Source organism: Balearica regulorum, chromosome 2 (genome assembly GCF_011004875.1).
Source record: "Balearica regulorum gibbericeps isolate bBalReg1 chromosome 2, bBalReg1.pri, whole genome shotgun sequence".
In the NCBI taxonomy this organism is placed as follows: domain Eukaryota; kingdom Metazoa; phylum Chordata; class Aves; order Gruiformes; family Gruidae; genus Balearica; species Balearica regulorum.
In genome coordinates, this window is record NC_046185.1 from 128071473 (window position 1) to 128088901 (window position 17429).

A 17429-nucleotide genomic window follows, 5' to 3' on the forward strand; every position below is an offset into this window, starting at 1 on the left:
ATAACACAGCTAAAAAGGAATACCTTGTTAAGTCTAAATAAGAGTTTATGCAAGTTGTGTGCGTAAAATATATTTTTCTATATTCTCAGAAATCCAAATAAAATCAAAGCAGATGATAGACTCTTTTCTCCAATCCTTGATTACAGTGTTGTGATACCTCATTCCGTGATTGCAGAGCTGTAATACAGCTGAAGGGCCCATCTCAGACAGGTCTCCCCACTGACTTTCTGAGGCAGCAGCATCATAAAAAGAATTTTACTCAATGCTTCTCATTGACTTTTTTCAAAGCACATAGATGCTTTGAGAAAGCATCAAAGATGTGCTTCTCAGACCCACAGTGCAACAATACCCTGAACCTTATGCTTAAATTTAGGTATGCTGTCAACCTTACATGTGTCAGGAGACATATTCATTCAATATTTTAATGGACGAGGGACCATTGAGACGTGACTATAAACACACTATTTTCTTTAAATTCACTGCAGAGATTTAAATGCAGTATAAGAATGTCCTGAAAATACTCCATTAACTTTTCCCCAGAGCTACAAATTTAAAAACAGATAATAACTTTAGAAATAATTATTCTGGGGAAAATGGATCCATTATTGAAACTGTGGGGGAGGAATATTCATATGCTACAGTACAGTGTATGTGCTTACCAGTAACATAACTGTGTAAAGAAGTCTTTTCTAGTACTTTATATACTTTTCTTTGAATATATTTAGTTACGACCAGATTTTGATTTCCTGGATGATAAACCTAAGAGTCTAACCAGAAAATATGAACTAAAATTTACAGAAAATCTTCTTCCTTTTCTTTTTCTTACCCAGCTACTCGATCATAAAGATAGCATTGCTTTTGATATAAGAAGTCAAAATATCTTAACCTTGAGTCAACTGTTTTTATAAAGATGCCCAGGTAGATCAAGTGGAATGATTTCATTTTGTATTCCTTAAAATGGAATGCATAGTCATTTATGAGTGACTAGAGTCATAGCCTTGCTCTTTTTATACAAGACAAAAGATGATCATCCGTGATCTGCGTTGCAGAATGTAGGTTTCTTACTGCAGTGCTTGAATATCATTCAATGTGGATTGCTTCCGTTAACATGAAAGAGTCCACCAGGTCTAATAGTGATCATAAAAGGGGAAAATTAGACCTTAAATCTAATGTCAAATCAATGTCCAAAGAAGGAAACACAAATATTTATCCATCATGATATCTGATTCTTCCATCACCTACTAGTCTTACTCTCTACAGTAAAGCTGTCAGAGAAATGGAGTAAACTTTTCAAAGTGTTTGTAAGAAAAAATTCTGTTAAACTAAAGACATTCTGAGTTGTTTCTTAGTGTTTAAGAAGTTTCAGTCTTTATTTCTCCTAGAGAAGATCATAACATTTTTTTTTAATGTATGGGTTAAACTACATTTTTTCAGGGAAAAAATAGAGAAAAGGAAAGTAGAAAAGAAGTTTCAAATCTGAGGATCATTTTATTTTTTTCATTTTCTTTCTCTCTTAGAACCCATCCTAAGCCTTTTCATATTCAAGAAAGACGTACTCAACTTTGCTTATTTCTTTAAAATAATAAGGTCTCCATCTGCATATTACCGAAAGATCTGAGCTATAGTTTGTCAGTGTGACAGCATTGAGTGGTGTTATAACAATAAAAACTTGGGGAAAAAACTGTGTGACCCCAGTCAGGGATTCTTTTCTATATTCACAAAGAAATGAATAAGCTAATACAAAAAAGAAATTCCTTTACTACAAGGCCACTATTAGTCTTCTTTTTAATTATTTAAAGGTGTAAGTTTGAAAGGATCATTGAAATAAAAAGTTTAGAGAACAGACCAGATGACAAACTGCAACCTCTTAAATTCTATCCCAGTTGTTAGCATAACATATTGATATTGTACATTTTCATTATTGCAGTATGAGTTTTAATCTTCTTTAATCATTAGTTTTTAAAATCTAGTGATTTTCAACTTGTGGTCCATGGGTCTTCTAAGTGTCTGTGAAAGGTAATTAAAAAAAAAGTACATTATGAACAACACTTTAGTAATTCCAGGCCACATCCCTACATTGGGAAGGTTTTAGATATCCACAGGGTAAAACAATGTTTTTCAACCTTTCTTAAGGTAAAAAGCAGGACTACCTGAATCAACTTAAAGGAAAAAAAAAAAAAAAAAGGGAAAAAAAAGTTGATCTAAAGTTCAGATGAAATCTCAAACTATACAACTAAAATTATTTTCTTTAAAATCATGAAAGCAATGATTATTTTATCTTCTACATTATACATTCTGTGAAAACCTTAAATGTCAAAAAATAGATCCCAAACATATCTTACCGATGATAAAAAGAATTTCCACTGCAATGTCACTGACAGTTGTGCTTCGAGTTGTAGATAGCTCATCATGGCCAATAAAGCAAACATTGTAAGGTACAGTCACAGCAACATAAAACGTTGCCAGTAAAATAAGCCAGTCCCAGCCAGCTTTAAAAGTGCTAAAATGCAACAATATGAATTTGGATTTTTTTGCATCTGAAACTTTGTATTCTGGAAATGCTGGTTTATCTACAAAAACATTCTGAAAGAGAGAAAAATTTGAAATGAGACAAAACAATAACTTGATCATATAGACACATTTCTTCCAATGCAGCCATTTGGGTTTTTTTAAAAAAGCATAAATAAATACGGCATACTCATGTGCAGGCAAGAACTAATGCTAATTTTTCTCTAATGTAGTCCTCACATTTACTAGACAGATGGTTCTGTTGATAGAATAACTTTTGTAAATGTGGGGGCAGGAAGAGGATTAATAAAGAACAGATTCAATAGAATGAAGAGGGGACTGAATCTGGTGAACTGTTTCTTCCTCTGTTGGATGAATTCTGACTGAAAAGCAATGTTTTTCTGCTGGACAGATAGGCTAAAGCTTTGTATACATGGGGACATAGTACTGCAAGTAGGAATAAACATATAGAAAGAAATATATGGTGCTGAAGACAAAGCATCCTTCCTACACATATTTTAGAGCTGTGAGGAGGTTGTAACTCTAGCCTGGTCCTGTGGGCTGAACAGCTCTAAGTATTTGCAGCACTTCTGCTGGTTTAGTTTCATCTGAGAGAATCCAGTTTGTGTGCCCAAGACCGCTACGAACCAAAGCACAGTTAAGATGAATAACTTTTTGATTCTCTTTAAAATTGCACTCCTGATCTAAACCAAAATACTAATGTAGACCCACCATAATACAACTCCAGGACCAACCACCTTCACCGTTAAACTATACCTAGCATTGTCATGTGTCTTGAGTCTTTGTCGTCTAACCAGCATAGGTCTTTGCAACAAAGACTTCAGTTGCAAGCACCAGTTTTATAAATTCCTAGCTTTCATCCTTCAGAGTTTTAACAGAAACACCTACTCTCCTGAAAAGCAGCGTGTGCTACATGAACTGTCTTGTATTATTTACTAACTAAATTCTTGCTTGCTGTCATTGTGCCCCTGGTTAATGCTGTTCCAGTAATGAAGAGCCTCGCAAACAATATTGTGTATTCAGCAAGCTAAGATTACTTCTGATCTTGAAGTTATTCACTATGAATATAAAAAGACAATTGCGTGACCGAAGACTTAATTACATTTGCCTTGCCTGTCACGGCCTTTCTTTTTGTGTGTTTCATTTGAAATACTGATGTCTTCTCCATTCTTGGTTCTGATTCATGAATCTTAGGGACTGAATTCTCACTGTTGTTAGCATCAGTCCATTTTTAAGCACAGAGTAGAGAATGTTTCTCTTATGACTTCCAATTCATAGCTTTAGAATTCTATGCAATAAAGGTAGTAAATTAGTCTGACAACAAATGTTTTAAACCAGTATAGTATCTGCACTAGGATTTTGACAATACAGGAAAGTCACTAAAAGCTATTTAAAAGTCGTGTTCCTAAAAAATATTACTGTGTTATGAAAATATCACTGGAAGACCTGGTCATATTTTGCAGATTTTTTTTTTTTAAGTTTTACACTTTTTCAACATTTAACATTTTTTAACATTTTTTGTTTTTTAACCTTTTTTTAACATTTAACTTTTTTTTGACATTTAACATTTACATTCAATGGAAGTGACTGTGTGCCCTTTGAGGTATATACCAGATGTGTATTTTCATGTCTTTATACCAATTTTTTTTCTGCTTTTAATTTCTAATGTAATGGTGTCTAGGAGTATGTATCTGCACTGCTGCTTAATATTGGTAACCAATAAAAAGAACATGCCCAGTAGCAGATCATCTTTTCAGGGTGTTCATGATCTATATCTTTTGGCTACTTTTTTCATTGTCTGCCTTCGCCTTCCATCCTCCCCCTGACCATAAAAAAAAAAAAAAAAAAAAAAAAAGAGAGAGCGTGAGTATTTTCTTCATGTGGCTCTGTCAAAGATTTTAGATTTTAATGTTAATGATATATAAACAAGAAACTAAATACTTTTCTGAGTTTTTAGGAAAAAAAAAATTTTTGCTACCCCTGCTTCTAATAACTATAGGCTCTCACTGTTGGAACAGGCTCTTAGATAGTATTCTAGCAAATTTTTATATGTACATACTGATTTCATGTGCATCTCTAGTTCTCCTCTGCATAACTCCTCTGCATTAACTTTTCTCCTGAAACATAGTTCCAGATAGCAGGAGAATTATTCTTTCTCCTCAGGATATTTCTTTAGAAGTGTATCTGCTGCTGTATTTTTGGGCTTGTCTATTGTCTGATTTGGTTTTTTGCAACATTCACAGGGTGTTTTATGAACTTACTTATTAGTTATAGTTACTAGGGGAACACACAAATAATTTAAAGAAAGAAACATTACTACTTCAATTAGAAATGAAAAGACAAATTTACTCTGCACAAAGTTGGAGACATTCATGTGAAAAGTTGCCTAAATGAAGTGTGACCTTCTGGAGCTTACACAGTACAGAGGTTTTCAGCTAGAGCAATACCTTGAGTTTCTTCATTATTCTTTTTTTGCAAATAGTAATTATGGAAATGAAATAATTGGCATGGTAAGTTTGAACCTAAAATCAAGTTCTGAGAAATTTTATAATGTGGCTTTCCTGGGGTTAAATAGATGTCTCTTTACAGTATGGCTGAATGTACTGTCTTGCTGTATGAAGTGCAGCAAATACCATAGTAGGCAGAACTGCACTTAAGTGAACTGCACTTTACTCCTTTTGTTACTGTAAAATTATGACTAGGACATTTCTCAGGTACCCACTGACCTTTTACAGTACTTTAAAAAAAAAAAAAAAGGCAGTAGAAAGAGTCTATTTTTGAAAAAGAGAAGAATTACACCTACATTATTAATTTTTAATTTGTTCTTCTCTCTTCTTTGTAGATGTCCGGAGATATGATAAAGGACAGCTCTACTCCGTCTTCGTGCTGACTCAAAATGTGACCCTGCTCTTCCTCTTCCTTTCCATTTTTCTGCAGAACAGAAGTGAGAGTTCATTAAACATCAGGAAAAGGCACTTTAACCTTTGGGAGCTGCACTACTGACATTTTAGACTTTGGTAGAAATAGGGCTAGATGTAAAGATTATACACACCATTTCTTAGTTTTGTTTAATCTTTTGCAGTTAAGAAAACAAAATCCCTCTCCTGCAGGGCAAATGAAAATCACTGTAAAGTTTTAATTGTCAAATGTCTTCATGCAACTCAGAAGTAATTAATTACAATGTATGGTTTCATAGATTAAAAAAATGTACTCTTTACTGTTTCAGAAAATGAAATAGTGATTACTGACCAGAGGCAAGCATGTCTAGGAGTAACCACTTAAAATGTCCTTAAGGGGTTCCTACTCTCTCTTTTATTTCAGGGAAAGGAAAAAAAAAAAAAAAAATCTCTTGTGGTGTACTTTATAACAACAAAGAATCTGACTTGTACTAGGCTTCCATTATGTCAGAATATGCCAATTTGCAAGCTTGCTCATTAGAAATATCCAATTCTTATATTCACGTGTTTAGATTTCTTTTCCCACCACATGGTCACTGGCATAATTACTTGACACATTCCTTGGTGACATGAAATCCATTAAGACTAAAGACTGAACACTGTTTTGGAAAGGTTTGTGGGTTTTCCCTCCATTCAGATGTCTGTAACTGTCAATCACAGGATCAAAATTTGTTCTCGCTTATACAGCAGGAAATTCAAAGTAACTCCAGTGACTCTGATGGAATTACAGTGAATTGACGCCAGGGTAAATGAAAGCAGACATTTTGTGATGTGTCAGGATTAAGAAAAAAGGAATTAGAGGAATAAAGGAAGAAGCTGTCTGTCAAACAGGTTTAATTAAAGTCAATTCAATGCATACAAATTAAGGGGGGGGGAAGAAAAACCAATTAGCAGAAATTAACAAGCAAAATAGCTCCATCTTGAAACCTGCCTAGAAAAGCAAGAAAGATTTGAATTATAGAAGGCTGGTGTACTTTTTGCTCTACAACACAAAACCATACATAACAAAAAGTGTAGGAAGCTAAACTTTCCAAACTTCTCAGTGAAGAATGTTTCATGTAATTCATGCAACATCCCTCTCCAGGTCAGGATTTTTTACATGTCAGTAAGGAGGAGAAGGGGGGGGGGGGGGGAGAAGAAGAAAAAAAAAAAAAGGAAAATATGTTGCACTGCAAAACCACTACTCAAAAGCTGGAGGAGGCAGATGGAGAAGCCCCATATTTCCCCATCTCCAACTTCGATGTCTGTGGATGGTTTAAGGAGCTACAACACAAACAGGTGCCATCTATAACGAAGAAAGGTAAACCAAAAGGGATTATTTCTGAAAATACTCAACTAAATGAATGTGTTGTTTTTAAATTTTCATCTCTCAGTCATCAAACCATTTAAAACTCAAACTACATTTTAAAAGTGTTTTTAAATTTGGGGCGACAGCAGAGTGCTTATCTGTTTCTCCGAGCAAAAATGAATTTAAGTCTATTAAATTGGTTCTCTGCTGTAGTATTGGACAGCTGTAGTTGTCTGGTTTTGTCATATGACTTTGAAATTCTCTTTACTATTTACAGGACTTTTTTTCTTCCCTTTCTCAACCTAAACTGCCGTGTTCGATAAGGCCATTCAGTTTACTGCCTCCCAAAGTAGTCAATAAAATATGCTTCAAATCTGCTATAAGGCAGGCTGAAAAAGTGGGCAAATACCTTTCCCAAATTTCTGGCCAGCAATGCTTTCAGTACTCTAGCTAAAGGCTTCATCCTCATGACATTTCATATCTAATACCTCTCCATGTTCTTAGCCAACAAAGCACAGGGTAGTCCATCGTCGTAGGTGGTAGATATAACAGCCTACGTGATGTGATGTATGTGAGACCCACCGTGTTGGAGAAGGCAGGCATGGTACCTTCAGGTGGAGTTTCTTTGAGTACTTCCAACATCCCCAAGAATACAAGGTTCTTCCTGTGTGTAAGTGGAGCTCTCTACCTCTGGTCAGCCTTGAAGTCCTACTCTTTACCCCTCCTAGATCTCCTGTGTCTTTTTAAAGATGTCTTTTTAGTAGTTCCTTTTTCCAGAATAACATGAAACTTTCAAGATATGGATACAGAAATGCCTGATACAGTAGTGTAATAATGCCTTCAGGTTTTTTTCTTAATAACTTCTAACCTCAGATTTGCCTTTTTCTTACATGTTGAACACCGAGTTGAAAGCTATCCATAACTCCATCTCTTCCCAGAATGGCAATAATTACTATGGAGACAGTTGATGTACACATATTCAGTTAAAGTTGTTTCTTTTTTCTTATGTATTTATTGACACTGATTTTTCATTTTCTGTTCACTCTTTAAATAAAAACAAGTTCTTTATAAGATTTTAGATTTTATGTGCCAGCAGCCTGATAATGTTTTACTTTAGACGGATCCTGTCTCTCCTATGTAGTTTTAGCATTCCAGCCGCTAAGAATTCTGTATTCATTAACCTGCTCTGGTTGTGGGGCTTGATATGGCACTTGGACTCATAGTAGTTGCATGTTTGCACAGCAAGTGACTTCCACCACATGGTGATTACACTATTTGCAAAGGATTAATGCTACCTTTACTTTAATATTGAAAGTCACTCAACTCCTAGAGAGAGCAAAGCACAGATAAAAAAGGAAAGTGTGACATTCATTATGAAGCAATAATATTTTTTCTTTTTAAACAGAAATGGTAAAGATTTTTTTATTGTAGTTATTAGCAATGAAAAACATAGCAATTGTGTGTGCAGATGCCATCGGACACTGCCATCACTGGAGCACGTGTGAATAACTTATAACATAAATCAGTGAATGATATTTGTGAATTCTGCTTTCTGATCTTCCCAGTGCCTTTAGGAAAAGAGGCAATCCTGATCCTTAGTAAAGTACGCTGTTCACCAGGCATGCCTTTGTATGTGTGCAATTATTGTCTGTAACCTTCATTCTTTTCCTGTCATACTCAGTTTACAGATCAGTATTCTGAAGGAGACAGTTTATTTTTTATAAACACCCAGCTGTTTCTTTCTGGTTCTTAAAAAAATGTAGGTACCTGACAGACTTGCTTTTGTCTTTAAATGGCTGATCTTAGCAGAAAGATACGATAGTAATCCAACCATAAGCAGAAAGTCACTTTAAATACAGCTGTTTTATTTTTACGCTGTGCTTAAAATCAGAAGGATTTCTCATCTCCCCAAATACTGTGAGAAATCATTGTCTAAAAAAAGCTCAGATTTGGGGCTCTATTTCCTGGAGCTTCTGCACACCCCTTCCTGTGTGATGATAATCTCACCCCAAAATAGCTCTTAAAAAGGATGCTTTGCAATTTATTCTTAACTCCCCTTTTCTTTGATCAGAAAAGTGGTAATATGTTTTTTAACTCTTCTTGCTGTCCTTCTCTGTTGTTTTTTCTTTCAAATGAGATTAGGTATAACACCACAATCATCACACATGACAATCTCAGAAGTCTTTTCTATGAAAAATTAACCACAACACCTCTTTACCAATCTTAACATTAGTTTCATAACAGCTTCAGATTTCTTACAATCTTGTAAGGGAAGGTTGCAGTAAAAAAAAGACAGATACAAATGTTTTTGCAACTGTTGATTTTTCTGTTTGTATTTTTATAAGAACATGAGGCATCAATCTTCCACTTAAAGATAATAGAAAGTGGAGGCATAACTCTTTTCTTGTCCCTTTGGAGAAAAAAATTAAAATCTACTTCCTAGGTATAAATCAGAAAAATAAAGCCCGACAACTTCTGATAAGCTCTGCTAGGTATATGCTAGCGACACAAAAGAACTGTAAACTCAGTTTTACTGACCAAATTAAAACCAAATCTCTGTCTGTTCTCCTTCAAAACACATCAGAGTAGTCAGGGCATAGCATTGGATATAATCCAGAATACTTTATGGTTTATAATGTTCTCATTCCCTAGATAAAGTACGATACATTTAAATCCTTGAAATGTAAAATAAAGTGTTTAATCATCAAACTGGTGATAAGACTCATACTGTTCTTTCAGTTGTGAAGTTCAGGTGGTAACAAATAAAAGATATCACAAGCCCTTCCTGGGGCAGAGCCAGACCTGAAGGAGGAGTGCTCAACACGTGGCCAAGGGAGCCCATTGCAGCCTGCCAGCTCCTGAGGACCTTCTTTCTCAGGACAGCTGAGAGGGCGACAGGAACCAGCTCATGGCCCAGGAACAATTCCACAGGCATGAGCAGGCTGCACCTGAATACCACCCTGCCCTTGTTCTAGTTCTCCAGCCCTGTGGTTGCCTGTAATTGTGCACGTATAGGAGCTTCCGTAGAAAGTAAATCCACCACATCATAGAAGCAGAACCACCATAATCTTCTTGCACGGTGGACTCAAGCTATGTACACTGAGCAACTCTGATGTGACCCAGAAGCGTTATGCTCACTCCATAGCAGACAAGCTGTGGCATGAAAGGGACTATGAAATGTATCTCTTTCCAAATACTGAAATAAACTAACTTGCTCTGGCCAGAAAGGTTGTACATTATTGACAGAAAAAATGTCTCAGCCTTGGTATTTTTCCTCATTCTTCACAACATTAATTTGTATCTCTTTGAAAGAACTGCCTTCGCTTTTTTTTGAGGTTATGCATTAGCACAACAGAATATGCATTAATTAAAAACACTACCTAGATTTCCCTCTGGTGTGATAAAACACCCAATATACTCTTGTATGGAACCATCTCCCAGTCTGATCATGGATCATTACCACAGAAAGTTTTCTATGCAAGTGTGCATGGACTCAAAAGAGAAAGTTAATATCTAGCATTTAATTCATACTACACAAGAAAAACCAAGAGATTTATCTGTTTTTACCTAAGCAATTATAAAGTTAGAGAATGAATAAAAGCAACCAGACCTCTCAAATTTAACCCAGAACATAATATACTGACAATATGTGAATGAGGTAGAGAGGAGCAAAGTAAAGTAGTCTGAGGGTTTAGTTCTGCAACTACATGCACAACTAACTTTATTCACAGAAAGTAGTTCTGCTAAAAACCAATGGGACAGAGTTATCCTAAAGGTTATGAGGCTGCAGACTTGGACCTCTTAGAAATATTTCTGCAATTTTTTTCACTCCTTTGAGTAGAGTAGTCATTGAAAAGATAGATTTCACCACTAGGGACAAGATCATAACTGTTCACTGCTTTTTTACATCATCACGACCACATTAGCTCCATGCTCAAGGTTATATTCCAGCCCCAACTACTTGATTGCCACTGCTGTCCTGTTTGCTTGCCAGCTGGAGCTTTTAGGCTTAGGGTAAGATTGATTCAAACACATTGACTCTCCTCTTCAAACAATATAAATATGACTATCTCTAGTCATGACATGCAGCAAACCTGGCTATTCAAAAATAGAAAGGATAGTATAGGTATAGTGATCTTTAAACACTTTGCAAGGAAAAGTTCTGAAGAAAAGCAGTGAGTCAGATGGCTCTGGATTTACACGGACAGTCAACCCTACACTGCCTGCCATCTGGAAAAAATATATTTTTTAAGTTTAATAGTGTAGTGTATACTTTTATAAATAGGTTTGCATAAAATAATGAGATGACTTCTTAGCTCTTTTGAGGTGAAGGAGCAAATATGACAAATAAATAGATAAAATATCTATTCTATTAATATTTTACTCAGAGGATCATAGGATGATAGGATATCCTGAGTTGGAAGGGACCCACAAGGATCATTGAGTCCAACTCCTAGCTCCACACAGGACCAGCCGAATCAGAGCATATAACTGAGAGCATTATCCAGACGCTTCTTGAACTCAGTCAAGCTCGGTGCTGTGTCCACTTCCCTGGGGAGCCTGTTCCAGTGCCCGACCACCCTCTCAGTGAAGAACCTTTTCCTGATATCCAACCTAAACCTCCCCCATCGCAGCTTCATGCTGTTCCCTCGGGTTCTATCACTGGTCACCAGAGGGAGGAGATCAGCGCCTGCCCCTTCGCTCCCCCTTGTGAGGAAGCTGTAGACTGCGATGAGGTCTCCCCTCTGTCTCCTCTAGGCTCAACAAACCAAGGGACTTCAGCCTCCCCTCATACATCTTCCCCTCTAGACCCTTCACCATCTTTGTTGCCCTCCTTTGGACACTCTCCAATAGTTTTATGTCCTTTTTGTACTGTGGTGCCCAAAACTGTACGCAGTACTCGAGGTGAGGCCGCACCAGCGCAGTGTAGAGTGGGACAATCACTTCCCTAGACCAGCTAGCAATGCCATGCTTGATGCGCCCCAGGACATGGTTGGCCTTCCTGGCAGCCTGGGCACACTGTGGACTCATGTTCAACTTGCTGTTGACCAAGACTCCCAAGTCCCTTTCAGCATGGCTGGTCTCCAGCGTCTCATTGCCCAGTCTGTATGTATAGCCAGGGTTGCCCCTTCCCAGGTGCAGAATCCGGCACTTGCCCTTGTTAAACCTCATGCAATTGGTGATTGCCCAGTTCTCCAATCTGTCCAGATCTCTCTGCAAGGCCTCTCCACCCTCGACGGAATCAACAGCTCCTCCCAATTTGGTGTTGTTTGCAAACTTGCTCACGACACCTTCTAGTCCTACATCCAAGACATTTACGAAAACATTAAAAAGAAATGGCCCTAAAATGGAGCCCTGGGGAACCCCACAAGTGACTGGCTGCCAGCCTGATGTAACCCCATTTACCATAACTCTTTGGGCCCGACCTGTCAGCCAGTTGCTCACCCATCGCACTATGTTTTTGTCAAGCTGTATGCTGGACATTTTGTCCAGAAGAATACTGTGAGAGACAGTATCGAAAGCTTTACTGAAATCTAAAAAAATGACATCTACTGGCTTGCCTTGGTCAAAAGGAAACTAAGTTTGTTGAACAGGCCCTTCCTCTCACAAACCCTTGTTGGCTGTGACCAGTGACTGCGTTGTCCTTCAGGTGTTTTTCAATAACTGCCAGCATAATTTTCTCCATAATTTTTCCAGGCACTGAAGTGAGACTGACATGCCTGTAGTTACCAGGGTCTTCTTTCTTGCCCTTCTTGAAGATTGGAACATCTCCAGATTCCCAACACCATTGAAAAATAATAGAGAGAGGTCTTGCAATGACATCAGCCAGCTCTCTGAGCACCCTGGGATGAATTCCATCTGGCCCCATGGACTTGTATGCACCCAGGTGGAGCAGCAAGTCCCACACAATTTCAGGGTCAGCTGGGAGTTTATCATTAGCGCAGTCATGGTCCTCCAACTTGGGGCAATTGGGGTCCCAGAGGCCGTCATCAGTGTTGAAGAGTAGATAAGTTGGTAAAGTAGCTAAGGACATTTTTGTTTATTTAATTTTTTACAAAGCTAAAGTCAATCATGACATGAAACAGCAGGTAATGCCAGCTCACACCTAAGAAAAATTATCATAGAAATAACAGACTGTATGAACTAGATTTCCTTTTGGAAAACAAAAAAAAAAAGGTAGAACAAGACAAATGGACTTTCTTCATTGGTAAGAAGTATATGGACAGAGATATGGACAGACTTGAAGATATTCATGATGCTGCTCCATGTACATGCTGGAGCACTGTGAAAAGGAGTGGTAACCAGGCTAACACTGTGACTTCAAACTACTGCTGGTTGGACCCTTCCCTCCTCAAAACACCAAGAGCGGCACATGTATGTACCTGCATGATCTCTTCTAGTGCTGCATTCTGAAATCAGGCAGGGAAAAATCCTCCCTCATTACCTTTCCTGTGTATTTCTCTAGGGTGTCATAACCTAGCCACTCAGCCCAATCGCACAGTGAGATCTTGTTACCTGGGATATCTTATCAGTACTGATCCTCAGTTCAACAAACCATTTATTAAAGAATTTCACCATAGTTTATAAATCTTACAACTCTATCTATAAAATGCTTCCTGTAAGAAGTGCAACCAAGATTTTTTGTTCTTTTAATACGAGTCTTGAGAAACCCTCATCACTTGCATCATAAGATAAGGAAAACCACAGCAGAAAGTGTGATCTTTGCATAGATGCTCATGAACAGACCACATGCCATAAAATAAATACAACAATGTCTACAGCAAACACAATGGTACTTAATCATATCCAGTATCATTAGCGCAAAATACATTTCATAGGCAGTCCTCAAAAAAGACCAAACCAAACCAAAAAACCCAGGTATTTTCTGAAGGAGACAATTGGGGTAAAGCAATACAAAAGGATTCTAAATGAACAGAAAAAAAACCCAAACCAACCTTCAAAACCAGATTGTATGGAAGGCTGGTATGAATCTTTCTAGGCTTTTTAAAACCTTTAGCTAACTTTCAGATATTATTCTCTAGGGGACATCACACCATCAGTTGTCAATAAAGAGAAAACTGATAAAAGTCTGCTTTGGTATTAATGACAGAATAAAAGCACTACCATGGGCAATAGGCTGCAGGAGGTCTGTTGGTTGCATGACATATTCTTTCTGTCAACAACAAACAAATATTCACAGAACTATTAGCTGTATGGTGGATCCAGGCTAGCCTCTAGCTGCTTTTTTATTCTGTTAACTGATTAACTGATTCAATAAGAAGATGTACTTAACGCACATACCAGCTGAAAAACTCTAAACAGTATTATAGAATATTTTTTAAAGGGACCAATTTTGCACACAATCAATTGTATGATTTTCGTCATTTTAATCTTGCACCTTCAGAGAAAACTCGGCTTTGAACAGGCAGAGAAAAGAATCAATAGTATACATTACTTCTACTGTTTCATGGATCAGAAAGAACTTTAAACAGTGATGTGCTAATGAGATAAGAAATCCTTAACCACATTTTGGACTGCTGATTCTTCCATCATTAAGAAAGAAAGGATAGGTGGGAAAAGACACACAAAGACCATTCTGGTAGTTGATGGGTGTACATTTCTAATAAATAAATAAATCTTCTTTTTTTAGATGCCAGTATTTAGGCCTAGCTCATAACATGCAGAATTAAAAAAAAAAGTAGACACACCTTTCTTCAACTACTTCTAATAGATGAATATTCAGCAGAACAACTCTGAAGGTGAGCTGACTTTAAGCTATTTCTGCATGTATTAATACTACTGCCTTCTCCTAGGTTTTACCTAAAAAGTTACAGAATCTCTTATAATGAAGTAAAATATTCCAACTCAAAAACAACTATTTCATAATTGCATAAAAATAGTTTATTTACTAGCTTATCACTATAACAATTAGAGAGAGATGTTTCACAAGGGGGAAAATTGTAATTTTTATTATGCCACCAAATTTGAAACATGTCTATTGATTAAAGTGAGTGGTCTATGAATTTGCAGCTGGGTCATCACTTATTCTTTCAGCTGTTTTTTGATGTGACTTTTACTTCCTGGAACAGGTTGTATTTTCCACAGTGAATGCTAGTTCATGGTAAATTGATATGCTCATTTATCATTATGAACAAAACCGTAACTGTAATAATACAGAGAATATTTTAATTTTTCTAAAAAACCCCAACACCTAGAGCTTAAATATTTCCAATTATTTAAGAAGTCACTTGAAAAACTTTTCATTGACTTCAGCAAGTGTCTTTCTGTGCAAAGAAGTGACATAATCTCACTGAACCTAAAGGCTTTCTTTTTTCCTTTAATTCTATTAATTCAATCACAAAATTTATTTAATGGCATTTTGTCCTCTAGAATATTTGAGGAAGCTTATTTGTAATCTGAGATTGTCATAATTTCACAATCATTGATCTTTGCACAATTAAAAAAAAATAAATTTGCATAGAAGTGGACACTAAAATGTAACCAAAAAGCTAAAGCAGTGGCCATAAAGATTGATACATCTTTAAAGGTTCAAGGCTCAAATACAACTTATTTTCTTGTATAAGAAGATGGAAAGGGAGAGGGAGAACATCTATGTGCTACATGTAGCTGCAGGAACAGGGAGTAGAAAGGTTTTATTTTCGTCCCCTCAGTGTTTACACTCATGCACTAACCAGGAGGAAAGGAGTTTCTCTTTACAAGGGCAGAAGAGACGCAGATCCTTCCTACTTTGACGGTCAGCCAGGAGCAAGGTCATCCTAGAGAAGATGTAACTGAGTCATTGCAGAATAAAGGTTTCTCCAATACATTCTTCCTTTGGGCAGTGGGAAAGTTGGGGTAAAAATGTACTTCTATCCCACCTCTTCCATCAATAGACCTGCATGGTGCCCAGGCACCCTGAAACAATTTTATCTGCTTTGAATACTGTACATCTAGGTGACTGTACATTCCCCTCTCAATATTCTGCCTCCTGACAGGTGTAAGGAGTATTAAAATGAAAAGTTGTGCCCTGAATATTCACTGCTGTAGCTTGAGCAATCACAAAGTAGCTGAGACAGTAATTAAGCAGACTAAATCAAAGTGCACATCGCAGAATTTCTTAAAAGAGCCCATCCCTGCCCTCAACAGACTTTTTTGCATAAAAATCTGGAATGCAAAATGTTTGGCACATGGTATTTCACTTCTGGCACACTGAAAAGAACAAGCCCTCCCTCCAACAAATGATGCATAATCAAAATAAATCTGTTTTCTTAGAAATTCATATAGACCTAAGGATTAATAAGAAGCCAGAAAAAGTTATCCAGTTAAACCATAAAAATGCAGCTTAATTTAATCTGTGGTGGGAAAGAGTGTAGTCCAAGCTTTTAATTCACATTATTACTAGGGTAAAAGTGTCTTTGCCAGCAGGCAGGCCAACCTCGCAAGGAGACCTTCAAACTAGGAACAATATGGGAAGAAGATGATGACCAAAAAACATACGAGGCAGCGATGAGGTGGACTGACAACCAGCTAAACTGCTGGGCTCAGGGGGTGGTGATCCACAGCATGAGGTCCAGGTGGAAGCCACTCAATACCATTATGACTGAGGGATTGATGCTATGGCAAATACTGCTTAATTTCATCATTAGTGACCTAGAAAATGGGAAAGAGCGTACAGTCCACAAGTTTGCAGATGATACAACCTGGCACTGTGAAGTTATTACATCAGATGTTCGTGCTGCAAGAAAGTTCACAGGGACCTTGACAGGATGGAGAAATGAGCCAACAGGAACCTCATTGAGTTCAACAAGGCAAGGTGCAAAGTCCTTCACCTGGGAGGAATAAACCCATGCATTAGGACAGGTTGAGGGCCAACCAGCTGGTGGGCAGATTTTCAGGCAAGAACCCAAAGGTCCTGGTAATCATCAAGTTTAACATGAGCCAGCAATGAGCCCTTGTGCAAAGATGGCCAACAGTATTGTGGTCTGCATTGGGAAGAGCACTGCCAGCAGGTTGAGAGAGGTGATCCTTCCCCTCTACTACACTGGTGAGACACATCTGCAGTGCCGGGTCCAGGTCTGGGGTTCTCAGTACAAGTGAAACATGGACATACTAGAGCAAATCCAGTAAAGGTCCACAGAGATGATTAGGTGTCTGAAGCATCTTATCAATGTGTATAAATATGTGACGGAGGAGATAAAGAAGACAAAGCCAGAATCTTCTGTGGTGCCCAGTGAAATGACAAGAGGCAATGGGCACAAAAATGAAATACGTTAAATTCTGTTTAAATATAAGAAAAAAAAAGGTTTTTTTACTTTGTGAGCAGTCAAACACTAGAACAGGCTGCCCAGAGAAGTTGGGGAGTCTCCATCCTTCATGATATTCCGCACACATCTGGACATGGTTCTGGGCAACTTGTTCTGGCTGACCCTGCTTTGAGTAGGGGGCACTAGAGTAACAATCTCCAGAGATGCCTTCCCACCTCAACTATCGTGTTACTATCTACTGCACACATTTTTATAATATTACTGGAATAAAGTTGAGAAAATCTGTCCTAAGATAATTATGTTCAAACAAAGAGCTAAAAAGTTTTCTCAAACAAAAATACAACAAATATATTAACAATGAATGCTAAAGGAAACTTTTTGGAATTAGTC

At 37.4% G+C, this 17429-nt stretch overlaps 1 protein-coding gene across 1 annotated transcript in view; it reads right to left on the reverse strand.

Annotated features, from left to right (window-relative positions):
- The window catches only part of KCNH8 (potassium voltage-gated channel subfamily H member 8), a 197443-nt gene that overhangs the window by 99472 nt on the left and 80542 nt on the right, over window positions 1-17429 (reverse strand). The window contains exons 4-5 of the mRNA XM_075747138.1: window positions 5333-5460; window positions 2343-2583 (exon numbers count right to left, since the gene is read on the reverse strand). Coding sequence (XP_075603253.1) covers window positions 2343-2583; window positions 5333-5460 — 369 coding nt within the window. The remainder of the gene's footprint in view (window positions 1-2342; window positions 2584-5332; window positions 5461-17429) is intronic.